The sequence below is a fragment of the Lepidochelys kempii genome, chromosome 10 (genome assembly GCF_965140285.1).
Source record: "Lepidochelys kempii isolate rLepKem1 chromosome 10, rLepKem1.hap1, whole genome shotgun sequence".
Lineage (NCBI taxonomy): Eukaryota > Metazoa > Chordata > Testudines > Cheloniidae > Lepidochelys > Lepidochelys kempii.
In genome coordinates, this window is record NC_136389.1 from 83389260 (window position 1) to 83414092 (window position 24833).

Consider the following 24833-nt stretch of genomic DNA (forward strand, 5'->3'; position numbering starts at 1 on the left):
GACTTAGGCTTGTGACATATGGACTAGCAAGTGAATAGTAAAAATAGGTATGCTTTGTTGATTTAAGGATAGTTACTGTGTATATTTTGACAGTTTGTATTTTTAGTGGTTTATAAAGCTTTTTTTGAATCTCAGCATCTACTGTCATTAAATAATTGTCTGGCTTCTCCATAGCTTTTGGCAACTGTAAAAATTTAAATTAATAAAAATCTAAAAAAAACCCCTTAAATATATAAACATTGATATTATCTGTCAATTATTAAAAAAAAATTCTTCTAGGCCTACTTCTTACTGTCAATTTTAGTGGAGGCCTTTTTATGTCACCTCTACTGTAAATAAAACAGTGGCTTATGCTGCTAGTGGCTTAAAAAAAAAAAGACTAATGTGATCCTTAGATGCATAAATGGGAATCTCAAGTAGGAGTAGAGAGATTAATTTACCTCTGTTTGGCACTGGTGCGACCACTGCTGAGTCCATTTCTGGTGTCAGCAATTCAAGAAGGATGTTGATAAACTGAAGAGGATTCAGAGAGGAGCCAGGAGAACAATTAAATAATTAGAAAACCTGTCTTATAATGATCAAGGTCTTTGAGTCTATCTGTTTAGATTAAAGATCAGTTTAAGGGATGAGTAGCGCCTACATGGAGAAAAAATATTTGAAAATGGACTTTTAGGTCCAGCAGATAAAGATATATCATGATCTAATGGCTAGAAGTTGAAGCTAAACAAATTCAGACTAGAAAAAAGGTGTACATTTTTAACCATGAGGATAATTAACCATTGGAACAGTTTACCCAGGGTCATAGAGGATTCTGCATCACCGGCAATTTTTCAATTAAGAATTGGATGTTTTCCTAAAAGATCTGCTCTATTAATCCTTTGGAGGAAGTTCTGTGGCCTATTTCATGCAGGAGGCCAAATTAGATGATTGTGGTGATCCCTTCTGGCCTTGGGATCTATGAGACATATACTATTGATAAAATAACTAGGTATACAAAACCAAGCTAATGACATGTTAAGACCTACTGGATGTATTGCTTACATTATGGTATTTCTTTATTCATTGCTTGAGGTACAATAGATGGCAGTTAATTTAAAAAAAGTGTTTTGGCTTTTGGTTACTTTACTTCTGTGGGTAACTACCATGTGGAACAATCCTTCACTGGCAGAGGAGCTCAGTGACTTAATAGGACTCTTCCATTGTTAACCTCTAATGAGAATTCTGTGAGCTGTAACATTCAGTGAATGTCTGTGTGTTGCAAAACATTTATCCATCTGTCTTGTACTAAAACCAGTGTTTCTGCAATTACCTGTAATACTGCTGTTTGCAGCACACATGGGATAGGTGAGGCACCAGCCAGTACAGATTACAGGTGCCCTTCCAACTTTGGAGTCACATGGTGAACCCTTTACTAGAGCTAGTGCAGCACGAATAACTGACTTTTCGGTTTTCTGGCAGTTCTGAAAAAAAAATTTTTTTTAAACTGTTCAGTTCAGAATGAACCAAAACTAAATTTTTGGCAAATTGAAAGAGTCAAGGGAAAGAAACCTACATTTTGGGTTGAACAAAATATTTTGAGCATTTTTAATCACAGTAAAGGCCATGAAGAGCTAGATTCACAAAACTGAGGTGGTGGTAATGCTCGTGCCCATGTATAATTGTTAGCCCAGTGATTAAGGCATTTACCTGGGATGTGGGAAACCCAGATTTGAATCCCTGCTCTGAAGCGGGGACTTGAAACCAGGTCTCCCCATCTCAGGTGAGAGCCCTGATCATTGGGTTTAGAGTCATCCTCATTCTACCCCAGAAATGACTATTCAAGTATTTTATGAAAAAGTAAAACATTATGGGGTTCACAATCAGGTCCTTAATTTTTATTTTCTCTTATGATAGTTCCTTAACGTTCGGTTGGAACACACATTCCTTAAATATTAGTGTTGCTGTTCAGGTGAATCATTTTTGTTTCAACACTATGAGTGTTCTATAATATTGCAAACTACAGAACTTGGAAATGAGAACATGCTAAGAGGCTTTATTAATATCATATTCATTATAAAACACACTTATTACAGTACATGTTATCTCAGTTCAGTTTGTACAGCATTGAATATTTACTACTGTGCCTAGCAATTAACTAGCTTTTTTCCCGCATTACATTCATTTGTTCCGAAGATACTAGTACATTATAAGCATTCCCAAAAATCTTTTTTGAAGATACAGATCTTGTTGGCAGGACCAGCTCTAGGCACCAGCAAAGCAAGCATGGGCTTGGGGCGGCACAATTCCAGAGGCGGCATTCTGGCCATCCTTTTGTGCTCTCGGAGCTTGGGGCGGCAAAAAACCTGGAGCCAGCCCTGCTTGTTGGTATCCCTTTTAAAGCACCACTAAAAATTATAAATAACAGCGTTAATGAATTTGTTAAATGTTCCAATACTGTGAACTACAGTTTAGTAAAACATCTTAATGGGTAAATATTTCTGCCAGTTTCAGGAATTGGAAAAAAGAACAAGATCTGTCCAGTCACACAGCTGTTTTGGATACATTCTTGACTTGTGACAAACCTCAGATTTACAACAGGGAGCACAGAATTATGTTAAACTGGGGTCAGTGGTGGGATCAGGATATTCAGGAAATGATTCTTCTTCCCAAAAGATCACATGAAGGCAAGTATTCCAGTACTAAGGAGTCGAAGAAATTAAACATTGAAAACTAAAGGTGCCTTTGTAGCATTGAGTTGTATTTGGGCTGGTGGAGCATAGATGTGGTGAGTTCAAGATGAGCAAAAGGGAGGTTCATAGAGTCAGGTTTGGTTTATTTTCACAGTTCCAGTATGAGGAAAGGTTAACTTGTGTTTTGGGAGAAAAAACTCAGATAAATTGTGAAATTTGGCTGAATCAGCCTTCAGAATGTGGGCACGAAAATGAGTCTACCCTTTGATGCTTTGGGGAAGAGAGGAAAGAGGCTAGCTAAAAAGGACTTCTCAAATAGTATTTTATATTGTGAATGACTTGCATGATGGTGGTTGTTCCAGAAAGCTGCTTATATTGTAGCATTTTGTTTTTCCACCATAAAGTTCTAACTAGTTATGACAGTGTATTTAATTTATTAGCAAAAGAATTGCATTGTATTAACAAAAGAAGAAACCTTGGATCCGTTCACCAGGTGTACATATGTGATTATAAAGGGTCTCACTGTTACCCTAATGTTATTTGTGTGTGTTTGTTTTATTTTAAACACAGAATTCAAGTCCTGTAATCCTGCGGTTCTTTGGATGTATCTGACATCCCAGCATGACTGGCTTAACATTTGCTCATGGATTGAAGAATCCCAGCCACATAGTCATACCTTATTTCAACAAGCTAACTGGCCTTCTCTGACACCAGATATTATTGACCAAAATACATTCTGCAGCAGCTATATGAGAAATGAAATATTAGACAAGCTGGCTAGGTAAGTGTCCTCACTGTGTTAATACTAAGTTTACCTTTTCAGGAGAACCAGAATCTGATGTAGAAGTGTATGCATGTAAAATCTAAGATATACATTTAATTGTAATGATGTGGTATTTTGATTTAAATAGATTTAACCATTTACGAAGTGTGGGCTCAGTCCAGGATTCTTTGCATACCCAAAACTCCCATTAAATGTAATGAGAGTCTTACAGGCATAAGAAAATGCACGATCAGCCCTTAGTTCTCATGCACAACAGTTTCTGCTACCTATTTTAGCTGCCATATTTTATTCTATTTTATGCCATATTTATTTTATTACCTATGTTAGTTGCCATAAATGTAATGTTTCTTTCTCTCCCACTTTTTCACAGTGAACTCCATCAGTTAAAACTAATATATAGTGCTGTGAGATCATCGTAAGGAAATATACTGTTGCATGTTATGCAGTAAAACAATTCAGTGTCGGCAGAAGATCTCTTATTTAGCCATTCAGTGAAGATATCTTCAGCTGAGACAACTGCTCAATTTAAAAGCGTGTGGTTTATCTTTTTCTTGCTAGAAATGGAATTTTTGTCCCATCTGAACAAGACGACTTTGAACTCCTCCTCCTAAGATTGAGCCATATTGGAGGAGTGATGCAAAATCCACATCCTGTTCCAAAATACAGTTCTGCGAGTGGTTTGGATTTCCACACCCATTTCATCCTCTATTGTTTAGAACGTAGTCTGCAGCATCTGCTATACACATATTTAGACTATTACAGGTACAACTACTTGGATTTATTCATCAGTATAAAAAAAGTGTTTTATATGCAGATCTTTATAAAACTGGAAGCTGGTAAAATACAACTTAAATAGTCGGTGATGAGAATTTTCCAGTGCAACTTAGGTCATAGAATCAATCACAGAATCATAGACTTTAAGGTTAGAAGGGACTATTATGATAGTCTAGTCTGACCTCCTGCTCAACAGAGGCCACAGAATCTCACCCACCCACTCCTGTATCAAACCCCTAACTTATGTCTGAGCTATTGAAGTCCTCAAATCGTGGTTTAAAGACTTCAAGGTACAGAGACTCCTCCAGCAAGTTACCCGTGCCCCATGCTGCAGAGGAAGGCAAAAAAACCACATGGCCTCTGCCAATCTGCCCTGGAGGAAAATTCCTTCCTGACCCCAAATATGGTGATTGGCTAAACCCTGAGCATGTGGGGAAGACTCGCCAGCCAGCCACCCAGGAAAGAATTCTCTGTAGTAACTCAGATCCCATCCCATCACAGGTCATTGGTCATATCTACTGCTAATAGTCGAAGATCAATTAATTGCCAAAATTAGGCTATCCCATCATATCATCCCCTCCATAAACTTATCAAGCTTAGTCTTGAAGCCAGATGTGTCTTTTCCATCCACTGCTTCCCATGGAAGGCTGTTCCAGAACTTCACTCCTTTGATGGTTAGAAACCTTCATCTAATTTCAAGTCTAAACTTCCTGATGTCCAGTTTATATCCATTTGTTCTTGTGTCCACATTGGTACGGAGCTTAAATAATTCTTCTCCCTCCTTGGTATTTATCCCTCTCATATATTTATAGATAGCTATCATATCTCCTCTCAGCCTTCTTTTGGTTAGGCTAAACAAACCAAGCTCTTTGAGTCTCCTTTCATAAGACAGGTTTTCCATTCTTTGGATCATCCTAGTAGCCCTTCTCTGTACCTGTTCCAGCGTTAGCTTTTTTTCATGACCATATCACATTGGCGGCTCATAGCCATCCTGTGATCAACCAGTTCTCCGAGGTCCTTCTCCTCCTCTGTTACTTCCAAGTGATGCGTCCCTAGTTTATAACAGAAATTCTTGTTATTAATCCCTAAATGCATGACCTTCCACTTTTTGCTATTAAATTTCATCCTATTACTATTACTCCAGTTAACAAGGTCATCCAGATCTTCCTGTATGATATCCCGGTCCTTCTCTGTATTAGCAATACCTCCCAGCTTTGTGTCATCCGCAAACTTTAATAGCACATTCCCGCTTTTTGTGCCAAGGTCAGTAATAAAAAGAATAAATAAGATTGGTCCCAAAACTAATCCCTGAGGAACTCCACTAGTAACCTCCTTCCAGCCTGATAGTTCACTTTTCAGTGTGACCCGCTGTAGTCTCCCCTTGAACCAGTTTCTTATCCTACTTTCACTTTTCATATTGATCCCCATCTTTTCCAATTTAGCTAATAATTCTTCATGTGGAACTGTATCAAATGCCTTACTGAAATCGAGATAAATTAGATCCACTGTGTTTCTTTTGTCTAAAATATCAGTTACCTTCTCAAAGAAGGAGATCAGGTTGGTTTGACACGATCTACCTTTTGTGAAGCCATGTTGTATTTTGTCCCATATTACCACTGACCTCAATGTCCTTAACTACTTTCTCCTTCATAAATTTTTCCAAGACCTTGCATACTACAGATGTCAAACTACCAGGCCTGTAGTTACCTGGATCACTGTTTGGGAAGAAGGACTGTTTAAAGGTGGTTAGAGTCAGTACAGTACTGACTCCATGAAAAGATTGGGGAGAGAGAGATACTGAGCTTTCAGGTGTAGCTTTTTCCCATAACTAGCACTGTAATGGCTTGACGTTGTAGTTGCAGTTTTGGCTCTCAAATGTAATCCAGAGTTTAACACTGAGCTCAGACCATCACTTCTTGATTTCCTCTTGCCATCTGATGTTAGTTTCCTTTGTGTCATCCTTGATGGCAACTGCTTTCATACCATTTCGGATTTAAGGGAAAGCATTACAATTGTGACCATTTGAAACAGAGCACTGATTTAAATAATTTGATCTTAATAGTGAGTTAATTAATTAATTTTATTATAAACAACCTGTCTGAATCAGGCTCCGGTATGGCCAAACTCTTGACACACGTTGACTGCTAAATTCATTGCAAGATTACCTCTAAATCAGAACTAGTTAAGACTCTGGGAGAAGAGAAAATGTATTTGCTTTAAGAACAATTCCCCCCTCTCCTCCCAGCCCTTCTGGCTAAGGAGTAAACAGTAGTTTGAAGTAGATCATAGTCATCGAGATTACTGTTCTATCCTGTTCTAGCAGAATGAAAATTCCCCAGCAGTCATTGTTAGGGTACGTCGACTCTTTGAGCTGGGAGGTGTAACTCTCTTCTGCCTAGTGCGCTAAAAATAGTGTAGTCGTGGTGACACGAGCAGTGAGAGCTGCTCCAGATAAGCACCAAGTGCCTCGGACGGGCATGTCTTGGGGCAGCGAGCCCTTTCTGCTGCTCATGCCACTGTGGCTACAGTCTTTTTTTTCAGTGTGCCAGCTCAAAGAGCCCTCAGTAGCTATGTCTCCTCTGCTCGGAATCTAGATGTACCCATAGAGGGAATGGTTGTTAAACAAGTGAGAGAGTCCGTAGATTTAGTTCTTTTAGAAATGCCTGACCCAAAGAGTGCAACATAGTAACTGTTTAGAGAAGAGAATGGTGATTGTACATTGTTGCTTTTTATTAATGCATTTTATATTTTTATTATGCTACTGTTCTTGCCTTGTTTTCAGTTTAACTCCTTCGAATTGTCCTGTTTTGGATAAAAAGGAATTGCATGAGGCTCACCCCTGGTTTGAATTTCTAGTGCAGTGTCGAGGGGTTGCCAGTAACCCAAGAGGTAGGATCCCAGCTTTCATTCATTTCACATACACATGATGAGTTCATCCAAAGAAACATCAACTGGCGGCAGTGATGATTGCCTTAGTTAGTAAAAATCTAAACAGAAACAGTGCACACAGCACTACATTTACAGCTAATGCCTCCTCTGGGTCTTCTGGCATGTGCTGGCTTATCAGTGTCTTAGATTATATGTTCCCCTGGCTAGGTTGGTTTTTAATCAATGGCACTGAAAGTCAAAAGGACTTGTGCTCTTAACTCATTTAGATACTTTGGAAATCTCATTAATCTTTAATGGGGCCAACCATTTCATCATTGCTTAACAAATAAATAACTCTTGAATGAAGCTTGCATTTATTATTTCAGAAAATATGTACATAAGATAAAGAATTGCTCTGTAATGCACTGTAAAAATATGGGACCAGATTCCCATCCTCTTCCTATAGGCTGAATTCCTATTTAAGCTCAATAGGAACATTGTCAATACATTGGAGGAGTTTTAGGATCATGTCTGCCCATCTATATAGTGTGCCATCTGCATGAGTTTAATAAAGTAATTTTTCTTAATCCTGAATCAAATTTAAAATATGAATAATTTAATAATATAATTGTTTTTTCAGAGAAGAAAAATCTCACTTTTTTTCTCTTTTTCCAGATCCAAAGATGATATTTCAGGCTAGTCTTGCAAATGCTCAGATCTTGATTCCTAGTAATCAAGCTAGTGTGAGCAGCATGCTGTTGGAAGGACATACACTTTTAGCACTTGCAACCACAATGTATGCACCTGGCGGTATAGATCAGGTACTTAATATGTCAGCTATTTCTGGAAACTTACTCCTATCACTAGAAGCTGAAAGCCCGTGCTGTCACATGGGTGTAATTCGTAAAGTCACGTGTGTTTTTAAAAAAAAAAAGTGGGGGGGGGGGGCTGAAAATGGTTGAGAACTTAAAGGTTGGATGGTAACAGACTGCAAATCCCAGTGATGATTGAACAGGTAATGTTCTAAACATAGAGCTCTCAACCAGGCTTGTAGCTGTTTCCATTGCTTCACTCCATGCTTCATTTCCATCGGCTTCAGAGTGATGATTGGGGTTGTTGTGTGTGCTGGCTGTGTTGTGTGGGTAGTTGTTGATTTGAGTTGTGCTGGGACAGCTGTGTGGGTGGCAAATCAGGGATGTATGCTGTGGTAAGGGGCCATGCGGGGGTTATTGCACATGCTGCTATGTTGTGTGGGTGGTTGTGCTAGATCTCTTGGTTTGTGTGGGTGGCAGTTGGGCACATAGATGAGCTGAGTAATCCACTATCTGTACAGTCTCCCTCACAACCAATGAAATTGTTGCATGCAAATTAGATGTAGAGTAAGGTAATTGGTTGAATTATCTCTGATATCACAATGGTGTAGGACTCCTGACATGGCATAGATACATGCCTTACTGTAGCTGTACAGCGTGCGGGTATAATTTGTAAAGTCAAAATGAGAACTTCATTTGGACAGTAACAGAACACAAATCCAAGTGATGACTGAACTTGGTGATATTCTGAACAGAGAGGTTTCAACCATGCTTGTAACTGCTTCTGTTTTATCCCATTGACTCAGACATTTAGGCTTCAGAGTGACACAGGAGTGATAATCTTGGTCTCTTTCTACATAGATTATGAAAACAAAATGAGATGTTGTCTCAACTCAATACAAAGAAATACACAAATGCAACCACATAACTTCCTTTCACAGAGATGGGAGTGTTCCTTTGGAGTAGTATGTTTCAATACATAATGAAAAATTGATTAAAGGTTACTTTTAGTTTCAAAATAATGCTACTGATGAGTACAATACCTTCTTAAAGTGGTTATGTTTTAGGTGTAGATAACAATGAAGTACAGAAGCCATTAGGATTGGCTGTTAAGGTGGTAGAATGTGTTTCTAAACTTTTCCTATACTTTTTTTTAAAAGTAGCTGTAGTTAATAGATATTAACAGGGTTATTTTCCACGCTTATATTTTATATCATAGAAAAGTTTGTTGTAAGTGTCAAAGTAGGTGCCCTTTGTTTCACTTACTCAAAACCTCTGATTTTGAACCACAAAGTCTGTGCTCTGATTAAACAGTTAGTGGGAATGTGTGACTTAGCTGGTGTGCTATTTTGCTCTGAATAGGTGGGATTCAGCTTCCACTTTTCAACTGTTTGTCAAGTTATGAATCATGGCACATAACAGAAAATGTGCTTATTGGTTTATTGTTTTGTAAAGACTTAAAATATAAGCATGTTTAATATCTTTTTATTAAATATACTGCTTCATGTTTCAGATGTGACTTCATTTAACACAAACAGTTTAGTTGTTTGCTTGTGTATAATAGTGCAGTGACTGCTGAAAGAGGTGTTTTTAGAATAATTCTCAGGGATATCCTTGGATATTTTTCTGGACTGTAAATCATGAAAGTTTTGTAACAAATTCAACATCTAGTGCTCTGTCTTGCATTTCTTGAACACCCAATGTATTTCTATTGGTTTGAGGTAGGTAGGTAGTTTGGGATCTTCAGTTTTGGGTGTACAAGGAATGCAGGATCATGCTCATGTACAGTTACTTTTTTTTTTTATGAGTGAAATGTTCTGTTCTTATTTCCTTTCAATCTAGGTTCTTCAGAATGAAGATACTGAAAAGCCCCTGAAGAAGGTGGATCCACAGCTGTTAAAAATGGCATTGACGCCTTACCCCAAACTCAAAGCTGCTCTCTTTCCGCAGAGCACTTCTCATGGAATTTTGCCACCTGATATCTCACTCTACCATCTTATGCAGGTATATATAATGCATTGTAAATGAAGCTGCATATCAAAGTGAATGCAAGAATTTCAGAGAAGTTCCGTTTTGAGCTACAGACACTTTGAAAGTATGTGTTCCCATCTCGATTTAGCACAAGTGTGAAGGAGTGACTTGCTGGCTGGTGCACCCCTTCGTGGCTAGGTGTGGCATAGCAGGTGCTTCTCTCAGGCCCCCTGCTGATGGGTGCTCCATTTCTGCAGTGGTCTGCTTCTTCTTGTGACTCACCCTTCCAGACTGGTCCAGTCCTATCCCATCTGGGTAACAGAGTCCCTCCCACAAAACAGTAGTCCAGTGACTGTACACCATGTCTTCAGCCCAGCTCTGGGCTCAGTGGTCCTTACACTTTTTATCTCCAGGGGCTTTCACCACCTTTTTCAGTGGTCGATAAAGTAACCCAGGCCTTCCCTTTACTTTAGGTTCCAGGCTCAGCTAATATTTGCTTCCTCATACTCCATGGCGACTCCCTGAACTACTGAGCCTGTCTCTAGGCCCTTTTCCTCAGCCCCTTCCTGGGATCACTCCTCCACAGATTATTTGCCCCTTCCCAGACTCTGCAGAGCCCTTTCTGGCTCTTGTACTGAGTGATACCTCCTAGGACTTTCACCCTGGAGGCCCAGCTCCTGTCTGCCTCTTCCAAGGCTGTGTGTGTGTGTCTCTCTCTCTCTCTTTCCTCTCCCTGGCATCTGCCCTTTTGTCAAGGCTTACTACTGGACTTTGCTCCACCCCTGTGGTTTCCCAACGCTTCTCCTAGCCCTTTGTCAGTGTTCCCTCCTTAGGAGAGGATCCCAGGGCCTACTCTCCCCCAGCTTCCTGTCCCCCAGCCCCCTCTCACTGCTCTGAGCTGCTCCCTGTGTGAACAACACCTAGTTCCTCCTCAGCTGCATCTGATAATGAATTGGTTCTTGTGCCACCAAGTGGGTTAATTGAACCCCCAGGCTCCTGTTATCCCTTTTGCTGCCAGCATGGAGTATATACTTCATCAGACCAAAAATTATGAAACTTGTATTAAAGCAACTGTAACAAGGTTGAGACTTACCAGTGCAGTACCTCCTGCTGGTTGACTTGGGAATTAGCTCAACTCCAGCTCCAGAGCACCCTCTGCTGGCCGGTGTCTTGCCTGCCTCAGGCCCCATGTCCCTCCCAGACCCTGGGATTCTGCCCCCAGCAGTACCCCCTTACTCTGGGTTCCCCTTCCAGGGGAACCCCAGTCCTCTAAACCCACCTTGCTGCAGTGGCTACAGCCAGTCATCATCTAGCCCCCTCTCACTGGGACAGACTGCAGTCTGTAATGACCACTCGTCATTGGCAAGCGGGTAAGACCAGCTGCTCTGCCTATTCCCCAGGCTGCACCTCTGTAGCCCCAGTACCTTTGTAGGCCTTCACCAAGGCCTGCAGTCCGGGGGTTTACTAGGCTGGAGCTCCCCAGCTCCTCTTCCCTTCCCCAACATGGCTCTGCTTCAGGTGCCTTCCTCTCAGGCAGCCAGGCCCTTCCCAGTCCAGAGCTAGAGTGAGACTCCTGCAGCTCCTGGCCCCCAGCTCTCTTATCAGGGCCAGTTGGGCCCTGATTGAGCTGGCTACGCCTGTGGTCAGCTACTCCCTCAGCTGCTCTCACTTCTTTTCCCAGCCGCAGCCCTCTCCAGGGCTGCTTTTAACCTCTGTTCTAGGGGAGTGGGGCAGCCTCCCCACTACAGCATCTATATTGTAATTTGATAGATAATTTTTAAATGTTGTTTGTTAAGGCTCAAACCCGATCATTTATGGAAAAAGTCTGGACTACGCTCCTAGGCTGACTTGATTTCACAACTGAACGTAGAATAATATACTGTTATATTTTACTCTGCAAATCCTGGGATTTGGGACTGACACTAAGGCTTCAGGCCAAGATTTTAGACAGTGGGTGGCTGAAGTTAAGCTCCTAAATCCATATTTAGGCACCTAAATAAGTGGCCTGATTTTTCACATATGCGGCAATCCCAGGCTCCAGTGAAAGCTGGCAGCTCTAGGATTATGTTGTTAGTATTTTCAATAGGCAGGTTATCAACTGTCACTGAAAATTAGAGTTATTTTTTTAATTAAGTGGAGGAGGAAGGAGAGTGAGACCTAGAATGAAAGGATGGGTGAAAATGGAGGGACACCATACAGACAGTCACATGAAAGCTCCTTGTTGGTAGATCTCCTTGGCTTAAGTTAGGTGGGTGATGAGATGACCTCCTAATAGCTGGGAATAGTCTACTGGACTCATAACTACTAGAACAGCAGTAGCCGCACTAAGACCACCATTCAGCAAAGCACTTACGCACATGCTGTCCCACTTAAGTATGTGCTTAAAGTTGCAGTCACAACCGGGTCTTGTATGAGTTGAAAATATGTGCTTCCCAGAAAGAGCTGCCTGAGACATTTGTTACTGCAGCAGGAGCAAGAGCTTTACTATCAACTGCTAGAGATTCCTGAAGTGTTTTTTTTGGTTCTAATTGGCTTTAAAATCATGATGCTTTGAACAGTTTATCTGCATATATTTTGTTTTTAATTTTTCAGTCATTAGCGCCTTTTGATCCCACTAAATTATTTGGCTGGCAGTCGTCAAATACTCTTGCCATAGCAGGTAATTAATTTTAAAATGTAAAATACTTGTGTTTAGGCTACGAACTTTGAATGAAGTACTTTTCAGTGGATATCACAATTTGCCCCTTGCTGGGCACAGACATTGTTCAACCCCGGTTCTCTGAGGTACTGGTACAGGCCTTTTACTCCTCTAACTTTCCTCTCGGGACACTTGACAGCCTGTGAATATCCTGGCTGCTTTCCCTAATTCTATTCTGAAAGTCTTCCAGATCTCTTCAGAACCCACCAGTTGACTACACCTCTGACCCTGGGTTTGAAAAACCACTAAACTTTTATTTGACCAGAGTAAACATAATCATAACAATAGCTTTCAGCAACCTTCTACAGGGCTGCTAGAATAATATGGATAGTGGGAGTGCTGAGAGTCATTGAACCAAACTGTAAACCCTGTGATGTGATGGAAACCACTTCAAGCCCGGGGGTGCTGCAACATCCCCAGTTCCCCTACTTCCAGCACCTATGACCTTCTACTTATTCCCAAAGGGAATGCCTAGACTTATAAGAGCCCAGCAGTGCTTCCCTCCCCGAACACAGTCTAGCTATTCAACCCCCTGTGTGATCCTGCTCCCTCCCTCTCTACTCAGGAGCCAAGTGATGACCCTTAACACTCAAAACACCCTGAAGTTCTGAACATGTAGTTCAGGTGAAGCTTCCATTCAGGAGTTTGAGACTTTGTGTCTCTGTGCACCAGTGACACGTGCTCTTTTGGTCTTCAACGACATACCCCTATAAAAACACTTAACAATTTTGGTTGACAACATTTACCCTACAACAACATCTCATATACCATTTCAAGTTAACATATTCCTTTCTCCACAGTAGAATTGCGCAGTAAATTACTCTTTTCAGTAGGTATTCCTCTGTATAAAAATATTTCTTATATTTTTCTAAAGGTTTTGTTTTAAAATGGTTGTTTACAAAGGTGTTATTGGGTCTGGCTACAGCACTTAGTTTCCTCATGATAGAATGGGGAATATCTGAATGTTAGTGGAGCTTTTTCCACAAGAAATGTTGTATAAAACAATAATCTTTACAAACCTACTGTGAATTAGATAAGTAATATGTTCCCTCTGACAGTGAGAGCATCCTTGCCTCAGTTTACTTAAGTGACCTGCCCATGGCAATTTAAACAAAAGTCAGTGCCAGAGTTCCAGTTGTACGGGAACCAGAATTAGAATTTGAGTGGTACTGGAAAGTTTAATAATTTAAAGCAGAGCTAGTGTGGTATTTGGTTTCCTCTTCCATAGAAGTTGTTGAGTAGCAGAAAGATATCTCCCAATTTTTAAATCAAACATTTATGCAATTAAGAAACACTGTGACATTCTTTCCAGACATCTCAAGTGACCTCCCTCATTTCTCGTCCCCTGATTTGGTAAACAAATATGCCATAATGGAACGACTGGATTTTTCCTACTACTTGCACCATGGACGCCCATCATTTGCTTTTGGTACCTTTTTGGTCCAGCAATTAGTAAAGAGCAAATCCCCAAAGCAGCTGTGAGTATTTTAAAAAATAATAGTTGCCATGTGAATATATAGCGGCATGCTAGGAAAAAATTAAAATGAGAAGCAGGAATGTCCTGCTAGAAATACCCCCAGCATTCTATTTTGAAATGTCATTTATTGTGCATCACATATAGATGTTCACTACAAAAAACATTTTAAGGACAAAAAAAGTGAAAAACGGTGAAAATGAAAAGTATAGATTAAGTGGTTGTGGTGGAGTTTTAGGCCCAAGGAAGTTGATTTTTGAAAATAGCTTTATGTAAGTAAAATGGGATATAGAGTGTTTATATGAGTTAGTATATGAGGGGCGGAATATAGATTTGGTTAATAGGTTGTTGGGGGTGTGGTTAATATATACAGTCTGCTCTTAGAAACAAAGGTCATCCAGTTTCTTCATACCCATGCCAAATCTGTTTTACCTGAGTGGAGTATTCACGTTAATAATGATTTCAGGATTGGACCTAGACTTGAAAACTAACATTAGATAAAGGGAAAATGCCTGTTTATTTTTTCTTTCCTTATCGGTTCCTTCACTAACGGTATTAATTTCCCTGTTTAAACTAAAGAAAACATAATTTAATTTATAGAAGTTATTTAGCAAAATATAAAACGCAATCCCAGAATCTGACACACAAATAAGAAATCAGTCTTAAAGTACATTAACCAAAACAATAGGACAGGTTGCTTTTTTTCATCTTCAGTGTATATATGTGGCATTTTATTTGTATTAATTAGTGTGAAAATGACACCATCAATCTGAAATCTAATACACTTCAAAAAGTTAAAAGTAGTTACTTAGTACACCTGCCTTTGTGTCTCCGTGCTACATTGTGTTGTCTTAAAATAATCTTTTCCTATTTTTAATGTTTTGTCTCTTCTGTTGCTGTGTGAAACATAAGCAAAAAGGTAACTTCACTGACTATATGAGGGAAACAGTGAAAATGTCTATGGGGAATTGCTGCCAACTGTACAAACTAAACACACTGGGGAAAAGATCATTATTTCTTCTCTATATATCTCTTTAGTATAGTAATTTTCGATGTTGTTTCTAAGATTAGTAGGTTATTACACATCTTCAGGCAGAAGTGTGTCTAATTTAACTGTCACTTTTAGTATGGGTGGGGGTTTGATACTATAGAAACATTCATTTGTTCACTCACTTTTTATGGTACCAGGGGCTAGATCCTTTTTCTCCTAGTGCCTGAACTGAAAGAGCAACGTCACTGGGAGACTGTTCAGAGAAGCGGCATCTTTTCTCTAGAGAGAGACTGTACTTTTATGCTGGAGTTCAGGTCATTTTTCAAGAAGAAAACCCTTCTTCTTGAAAGAAGCGGCGGCCAGCACATCCCTCAGCCAGCACATCCCTCGGCCCGCGCTGCTTCCCGCAGCCCCCATTGGCCGGGGACGGTGAACCACGGCCAGTGGGAGCTGTGATCAGCCTCACCTGCGGACGCTGCAGGTAAACAAACCGTCCGAGCCTGCCAGCAGATCTCCCTGACGGGCCACGTGCCAAAGGTTGCCGATCCCTGGACTATAGCGTATGACTCCCTGTTTACTGCTGGAAAGTATTGCAGACACTCCATTTGCTAGATTAGAACATCAGCGTAATTATGTTGTCACATTTCACATGGGCAAGGCCAAAGAGGCATTACTGTGGGGTTTTTAAATAGAGGGTGAGATATTTCTTATAGTCCTATAGCCTCCAAGTATCCTACATTATTATGCTAATTACTATGGTAATATAATGTATATGCACATAAATACATACGTGAGTTTCTGTATGTAGATACGTGCATATATATTGCCATAGTAATGACCATAAGAACATACAATACTTGTAGGCTACAGGACTACAAGAAAAATCTTGCCCCCATCTGTCTACCCACCCACACTCTGTAGGTAACAAATGAAACTTTTCTCGCTCTATTTGAAATAAAGTACATTTCAAATATTCAGTGGGAGTATTCAGGTGCAATTCTGAACATGCCCTGGTTGCATTGTCACTAATAACATTGCCTGCATATCAGAATAATTTTTCTAAATTACGGAATCATTTTCTTTGGCTTCAAGGTTTTATAAAAGCTTATTGAAACAAATTGCAATTTTAAGGTATGTCCTTTTTAACATTTTTCTTGTGGGATGTTTATTTTCTTTCCTATATTCAGGTCCACATTTGCCCTAGGCAGTTAACATATTTTCAGCACAATTAAACTTATTCCAAATTCACTTGATTATATTTTTCAGCAATTGTAGGTATTAGCTTATGTTGTGAATTATTGTGTTTTGAGATTTCAGTCATAATTTCTATTGAATTAACTTTAACATTTCCTTTATTTTAGGATTCAGCAAGCAGGGAATGAAGCCTACGCTCTAGCTCTTTCTTTCTTTTATATACCTTCAATAGGAGCAGCATGCATTTGTTTTCTAGAGTTACTTGGTCTTGACAGCCTTAAACTTCGGGTTGATATTAAAGTTGCAGATATAATTTGGAGCTTCAAGTCTAGAAATGAAGACTCTCAACACAATTTAATAAGAGAAGCCTTGGGTAGAGTACACTTTTGCATATTTTATAATTATTGAGCAGTATAAAACAGCTATCAGAGGATGAAGGGGGTTATGGTGCCCAGCCCGAATAATGTCCAGGGAATGTAGGAGGAGCACCCTTTCTTTAAGGAGTTAAGAGCTTTGCCATTCTTACATACCCATTTTTCACTAATCTGTGAAGGGGTAATCCCATGGTTAATCCAGACTCGGCCTACTGATAAAATAGCAAAGGGTCTGTATGCCAAAGGGACAGCTGGAACTGGAATAATCGTACATGTCTCATATGCAACACATTGGTGTCAGTCTGCTACCCATAGGCATAGAGTAATAGCTCTTTCAAAAATGGTAGTCAGTTTTTGTTTAATATTGTAACATAAGATGATTAGAAGAAAAATGCCAAATTCCTCTGCCCTTGCTGCATTCATTCTGTAAACTACGTAGAAATTAGATATTTGAATTTGACCATGAGAATTTTTCTAGGAAGAACTTAAATTAAGAAAATTACATTTTTAGCTAGTGTTCCATGTGATGTAGCTTTTTTCTCCAGTTAGGAAACCTAACGGGTTTTCTCATTTGTTTAGCTTTTATGTGATAAAGCTCTTTAAAGTATGTTTATTTAAATATAGGACAATTTTTTCAAAAGTGCCTGAGTTAGGAGCCTAACTCTCATTTTCAAAAGTGATGTAGGCACTTAGGAGAATTTACCTAAGCACTTTTGAAAAATTTCCTTACTATAATGTGAAAACAGAGCCCCAGTAATATTTATTTTAATTTTTTTAAATAGTTGGAAATCTAACAAAATTGGCGGATGGTGAAAAAACAGCAGCAGCAGAAGTGCTAATCTCCTTGGAAGAAGCTTTTTGGGATAAAATCGAACATCAAGAAATAAAGAAGTGAGCGAACTACACTTTTAATGCTCTTTATACTGGCCAACTGATATAAAGCACTGAATTTTACCCTTTATGTGGTCAGGCATTACCATGTGTCATAGACACAGCTACTCTGCATGGCAAGTGCAGTAAACAAAACCTATGAGCAACAAGTGTTTCCACATGTTGGGGGTAAGAAATGAGTCCTCTTTGTATATCAGATACCATAGGCAATATGCCTCCTCAGCACTCGTAATAAGGAAGGGAAGCTAATGCATAATGTTGACTGTGCTACCTTTACTGCACTGCTGGGACTTCCTGAATTAGGAGCAAAGAGTGATCTGGAATTCCTCGCAAAGGCAAAACTGTTGTGAAAATTGAGAATTTGGATGGGCAAAAAATGTAGGGTTAGGCCCCCAAGATCGAATCTGATCCCAGTCCCTGCTGAAGTCTCAGGAAGGAAATCTTGATTCTTTACAATTGGAAGACCTGTCTGCATCTGTAGCCGTTAAATACGGGAAGATGAAGGGACAATTACTACTTAAATAATTAAAAGTGGACAGATTTTTTTTAGTTAAAATTCTTTCGTTGCTATACAGAACATCCAGTGACTCTAGAAGACAGTGGTCTTTGGTGATGCAGTTCTGTAAGCTCCATGATATCAAACTGAGTACATCTTACCTAAAGGAATGTGTTAGATCCAATGACTGGCTGCAGTTTCTCATCCAGACCCAGATGTACAGCTACCAAATAGATGAGGTGAGCTACTGTGTTTAATTTAAAAATTACCAGAGACATTTTAAACAACAAGCATTGTTAATAGTGTAGTCTTTGTTTTTAAAATAGATGTCTCTTTAAAGAAACAACATCAGATTTAAATCTAGTCAGCTTAATGATAAGTTAGAAATTGTTTCAGGCTCTTAAATTGCCCATAAATCTCCCTATCATTTCTTTTTTTTACCGTCACATTTTCTTGTTTTTTGCATAATATTTTTCTCTGTTGCTGTGTGAAAAGCTGACACCAAAAAGAGCAGCAGGGTCTACAGCAGAATCAGTAAGGACTATACACAGAGTGCTGTCAAATGCACATGAATAAATTGGTAAAATAGAAGTTTTTATTCTAGTCTTTTAATTATATTAAGATGAGGAGTTAATTTCTATCAGTAGTAGGTACAGCTGAACCTCAGGAACACCAGAGTTATGAACTGACCAGTCAACCACATACCTCATTTGGAATCAGAAGTACACAATCAGGCAGCAGCCGAGACCCCCCAAAAAAGCAAATACAGTACAGTGCTGTGTTAAATGTAAACTACTAAAAAAAAAAATAAAGGGAAAGTTTAAAAAAAAAAAGATATGACAAGGTAAGGAAACTGTTTCTGTGCTTGTTTCATTTAAATTAGGATGGTTAAAAGAAGCATTTTTCTTCTGCATAGCAAAGTTTCAGAGCTGTATTAAGTCAACGTTCAGTTGTAAACTTTTGAAAGAACAACCACATAATGTTTTGTTCAGAGTTTTGAACATTTCAAAGTTCAAACAACCTCCATTTCCAAGGGAACTTTGAGGTTCTACTGTATAACATTTTCAGACAGAAGTGACTTTTTTTGAGTGTTCTTCGAGGTGAGCTGGATACATAAATACCTGCCCAAATGGGACTTAATTCTGTTTTAATTATACTTACGGCTATGGTATGTTCATCCTGGATATTTAGGTTTAGTTCATTTTTAAAAATTAAATGTTTCAGTTACTATTTCAGTATTGGAGATATGTTAATATTTTGCAGCAGTCTCATTTGTATTAATAAAATAGGTATTTTGTTTCACATATAGAATGATTAGTTAATGGTATTGTCGGGATGCAAATATTTATGCTGTAATTATATTGTGTGTTTTGGAAGAGTTTCAAAAGTCTTCCACTTTTGCTGTGCAACATAATCTTTAAAAATATGTTCTGATCTAGGTAAAGTCTTGTACAAGTCGGTGATCATTCATTAAATGGGACCTAAAAAAAGTCCGGCTTAATTGTTTTTATTAAGCTAAAAAGCTTCTCCAGAAGATAAGAGTCTCCCTTCTAAGAAACAGCTGTGAACTGCAAATATGCTTCAAATATGGACTAGTTTAAAATAAAATCAAGGTTTTAAAATACATTCACACACCCAATTTCACTATCTGTTGTATAATCAGCATAGTAACTGGTAAGATTAAATTGATATAGCCAGAATTTCTGAAATGTTCATAAATATATTTGCAATGTTTACTGTATGTAGAAGACACATACTTACTGTAGAATTTTTCAGTCTTGTTACACTATGTACATTATACAGCGTTGCTATGATAATCTTTGGCAGCCCGCATATATAATAAGAACCATTGTAGGTAACTCCCATGAAATTGGTAAGATTTGAACACACATACCTGGCACAATCGGCTCCTAAGGTATCTTTTCACAAATACTAGCATATTGTCTCTTATACAAACAATTCTAGGTTGGAATTTTCAAAGAAGCCTAAGAGAGCTAGGATCTCAAATCCTGTTGTCAGTGGGGAGCTTAATTTAGGCTTCTTTGAAAATCCTACCCTGAATGTTTTCAAAATAGAAAAATATAATTAAGTGTGCAGTCACCTGCAAATAAACCTCAGGTAGCAACTTACTGAAAAATTCCTTTCAATGATATACCGTCTATGCCAGGGATGTCATTGGGGCTGAAAATGAGTGTATGTTTTATGTAAAGGGAGGAATTTCAATATTTTATTGTGATACTGTGCATTTCTAAAACACTTTCATCTGCAGATCTCCAGAAGTATACCTTGTAAAATCGGTTTGATAAAATGTCTTCTGTGTTTACTTTTATTTCATGTACACAATAGCTCTCCCCTCCCCCAGTTGCTCTCTGCAAGTTTTCTGTATGAAGATGCCTTTGATTATCTTTTCTAGGTCATTTCCATTCTTCAAGATTTCACTCCCATTTTGCAAGAACATTTGATGCTGGCCTTTGAGAACTTGCAGCGCTCTCGCTCTGATACAGGGAGTCATCACAACAACAACACCAGTCCACTCAAGACTGAGCACAGGCAGAGTGAACATACAAGTGACCTCTTTCAAATTCTGTTGTGCTGTCAAGAAAGTCCTAACCCTGGGTGCTACCTTTTGGCTGAAGGAGTGAGGCATCATGCTCCCTTCTTGAGTGTCTTAGCAGCCTGTTTTCAGGTAAGAACTATTCAAAAGTATTTCTCTTTTAGAGGTGTGGTGCAATACAAGGAAAAATCTACACATCTGGAGACCATTCAGAAAATTATTTCACATACTTATGTCAGAGCGGAAATATATACATTGTATACACCAAGTATTCCCCAATTATCAAAATAATTTGATTAGTATGACACATTTCATGTGATGTTTTACAGCTCTCTAGCTAGATTACTAAGTAATAAAAGAATGTCTGATTTTTTTGTCCATTTGGCAGGATCCCAACATTATTCACTGTCTCTGTGTTTGGATAATTACCTCTGTGGATAATGTTACTGCTGCTGAAGCAACAAACCATATTCAAGGCTCAGTAGAAAATCATGAATGGGATCTTCATGACCTTTCCACCATCTGGAAGATGTTTTTAAGAAGACAAAAAAATAAAACTCTCATGAATGGTTTCCGGCTCTTTCTCAAGGTAATGATTTACTTAGGTATTTTTAGCCTATATTTTTTTCTGTGTATTTAGATCTCCTATACTAGAGATTCTCTTATTTGCATAGAGGAGGCTTTCCACCTTGTCTTTCAAATTATTTGCAAGATAATCCACTGTGCTACATAGCCCTATGAGAAAATATTAGACTTGGAAAATAAACAGTTACAAACTTGCAAATAATTTGTCAGGTTTATATACCTTTTTGTAGACAACAAACCAAGACAAGCATTGTTCTTACACCAATTGATACAAACTTTCCATTTATTAGACAAATGTACTTTCAGTGGACTTTTGTAACCTTTTTGCTTATCTTTAAAGGATTCCCCTTTATTACATATACTGGAGATGTATGAACTGTGCATGGACTACAAAAAATATAATGAAGCCAAAACCAAACTCCACAACTTCCAGACAAGTCTTGCAAATGTAAGCAGATGTTTTGTAAATGTCTTTACTTAGATGTCGTCATATTACAGTTTGATCTTTTCTAATGCCATAGGCTAAAACAAAGAAAAGGAGTCTGCTTAACATAATTCATGAGATGGTTTTGGAGTAATAGGTGTCCAACAACTCCTTCATCATTTCCACTTTGTGGAAAACCTGAATTTTGGAGTAAAAAGGAGCAGGTTGCTTGAATAAACTACATGCAATTTTAAATCAGTACATCTGATTTATTTAGGGCCAGATTGTGATACCCTAATTCACAGGAAGTAGTATCTTACTCCATGAGCAATCCTGTTGACTTCAGTGGGATTATATGATGGTTCTTAGGGTGCCCAGAACTGAGAGTCATCTTGTTACCCGCCTGTCTCCAGTAAGAGGGAGACCTGCTTGTGCTTAACTGGTTGTCACCTCGCTGATACCTCCAGTCTGTTAACTCCGTCCAGCTTGCTTGGGTGATTATGCCAGGCCTTACTTTGCCTTCCAGGTGGACAGTAGGTGCACTCACAGTAATACCAGGTCTGCTGTCCCCAAGTGAACAGTGGATACACCTGCTTCAGTGATTCAGCTCAGGATTGGCTCATTGTAAAATAACACGACACTGAGACAAATTTATAGTGAAAACAATCAGAAGTTTATTATCAAAGATCAAAATTTTAGAGATAATGAATAAGAATAACGGAAACAGAAGGGTTATGTATAAAACAAAATCATATTATGATTCCTGGAAGCTAAACTTAACAGGCTAACCTTTAGTCTAAATAAGTTTGTCTGAACCAAAATATCTTTAAGAGCGTTTCAACCAAGCCTGGTTGAGATCCTATTTTCCTTAATGTAATTGCACTGCCCAATTACTTCCTAGGTGCAGGATAAAGGGGTGTCTTCCTGGTCTTCCCCCCAATATTCCCCAAAGTTCATGGTCTGTACTTCAGAGTCAGGATGACCTCTACCCCCTTGCAGTTTATTCTCTGGTGTTAGGAACGTACTTTTTTTACATACATGGTATGACTCCTTACATGGTATTTGTTTTCACAATGATACTAATGACCAGCATGATTCTGGCTTTTATTTAAGACCTCACTTGAAATTCTTTGGTGAACTAGAATGTACACATCAGGATATTCTTGTAACCCCCCTTGCTAGTGGTCATTGAAGGGTTCTTAGAGTCACTAATTCCTTCTGGTGTAAGGTACTATTTATGGTGAGTAATGGTATCTCATTCTCCGGGCCTTAGTAAATAGCATTAATTCTAAAAATAAAGTGAAAATGATGGTGCTAATAAGGTGGTAACTTTCAGAGAAAATCTTCTTAGGCTAAACAGTTGCTCTTGAATATATTGGTGGCTTTCTGAAAAATGGAAGTTTTTGAAAAAAGCATCAAGATCACCTTGGTGCCAGCAGTCTCAAAGACCACGTTGACTTATTCTTTGAAAACAGTTGGCCCGAGTTACACCTAAGCAACCCATTAAGGCCCTGATTCAGCAATTGGTGTCAGTGGGACTGAAGCACATGTGTAATGTTGAGCACATGCTCAAGTGCTTTGCTAGATCAGAAACTACCCGGGGACAGAATTTGGCCCACAAGTTGCTGAGACTCAAGTTCATAGAGGGAATATTTGGAATCATGTCTTTACTCTTTTTCTTTACATTGTCAGAGCTAGACATACAACAATTACTCCTGTTCTCCCCTCTATATCTCTTCGTTCTTCCAGTTTTCTTGGTTTCCTAGTAACTAACATTTCATGTCCTTAGTGTTGGTTGTTTTCCTTCTTGTGACTCAAATCAAGGTTGGGCAGGTTGGTTTTCCTACTCAGCGCATCATGCTCTGACCCCATGTAGTGGGTATGTGTATAAAGCAGATGAGATATGTCAGGGCTGCTAGTTTCTAATGAAGTTTTTTTTTCCTACCGATCCATGATCTTTTTGACATTCTATCTATGCAGTTAATACAGATTTTCAGGGGAAATTGCCAGAAATCTTGTCTATACGCACAGAAAGTGAACTATTTCCAGATTAAAATCAAGATATTGGTGATGGAGCATCAAAACTTTTTGGAGCCACATATTGTATATTAGAATTGGTATTATTCGGTTTTCAGTGTGACCTGATCTAACTAGAAACAAGTTGTATTTATATTCACTGCAGAATATGTTGTAAGAAATGTATTAATCCTTTTTATTTAAACAGCTTAAAATTGCAGATAAACCAACACCATCAATAATATCAGTACCATGGCTGGAGTCACAGGCATTCTTTCTTCTTGAATTGATGATGCAGCAATGTAGAACACAGTATGAATTAGGAAAACTGTTACAGCTCTTTGCAGATATAGATAAACTTCTACCTGATGGTAAGGACAATTTTTTCTATTACATGGTCTGGTTGCTTTCTCAACTTTGAAGTGTATAAGAATGATTTAAAAAATCTAACCCTATGAGAAGTGTACTTTAAAAATTACATGTTCTTCACTAATTTTATACTGTAGCTTGGAGTATGTTACTATTTTTATGGAAAAAGGAAAACGTGATAAACTTTTATTGTAAATCTGCAGGTAGTATTGTAGTATAATGTGAAGGAATTTCTGAAGCCAGATTTATTTTTTTACAGAAAGATGTGGAAGAAAATATAGGCTTCTTTTGGAGCCGGTGTGAAACTAGTGAAAAATGTATGGAAAATGAACAGAAATGTTCCAGTTTTAAACTGAAAATTCATTGTGATGATATGAAACTTTAGTATGTTAAACATATTATACATATACTCCGTTCCCCACAGGCTTACATGTTGTTGAAAATGTATATCAGTGACTTCTTCAGTTAAAGAATAGTTGCCTTAATATTTGTACTGTCTCTTTTGAAACAGGCCCAGATGTGAAGAAACTGTGTGCACTCAGTCAGATTTTGAAGGATTCATCTATATCTATTAATCGCTCTATCCTGACCAGTTATGACACAGAATATTTTCAGAATGAATGCAGATCAGTTCTAGAGCAGCTGCAAGAGAGAGGATTGTTCTCACTGGCGAGGAAGGTTGCAGAATTAGCTGAACTGCCTGTGGACAGTGTGGTTATCCAAGAGGTATAGTATAGTTATCTAATGCTGTTTTTTACTTAAAGTAAAATGTTTGCACAGTCAAGTTTCTTTTCTGGTTGTTAAGCTCCCATATGTCTGATGGTATCAAAAGTGTTAACTTTTCACCAACATGAGGATGCCATCCAGAAGGACCTAGAAATGGCATGCA

General features: G+C 38.6%; 1 protein-coding gene across 4 annotated transcripts in view; it reads left to right on the top strand.

Moving 5' to 3' along the window:
• The window catches only part of SPG11 (SPG11 vesicle trafficking associated, spatacsin), a 65856-nt gene that overhangs the window by 18917 nt on the left and 22106 nt on the right, over window positions 1–24833 (top strand). For all 4 annotated transcript variants that reach the window (XM_073304525.2, XM_073304528.2, XM_073304527.2 and 1 more), the window contains 16 exons: window positions 2485–2663; window positions 3240–3450; window positions 4012–4215; window positions 7010–7116; window positions 7771–7916; window positions 9750–9911; window positions 12471–12537; window positions 13889–14054; window positions 16403–16608; window positions 17392–17500; window positions 18076–18235; window positions 20410–20682; window positions 20939–21139; window positions 21476–21583; window positions 23784–23946; window positions 24456–24670. In XM_073304525.2, the coding sequence (XP_073160626.2) occupies window positions 2485–2663; window positions 3240–3450; window positions 4012–4215; window positions 7010–7116; window positions 7771–7916; window positions 9750–9911; window positions 12471–12537; window positions 13889–14054; window positions 16403–16608; window positions 17392–17500; window positions 18076–18235; window positions 20410–20682; window positions 20939–21139; window positions 21476–21583; window positions 23784–23946; window positions 24456–24670 (2677 nt within the window). The remainder of the gene's footprint in view (window positions 1–2484; window positions 2664–3239; window positions 3451–4011; window positions 4216–7009; window positions 7117–7770; window positions 7917–9749; window positions 9912–12470; window positions 12538–13888; window positions 14055–16402; window positions 16609–17391; window positions 17501–18075; window positions 18236–20409; window positions 20683–20938; window positions 21140–21475; window positions 21584–23783; window positions 23947–24455; window positions 24671–24833) is intronic.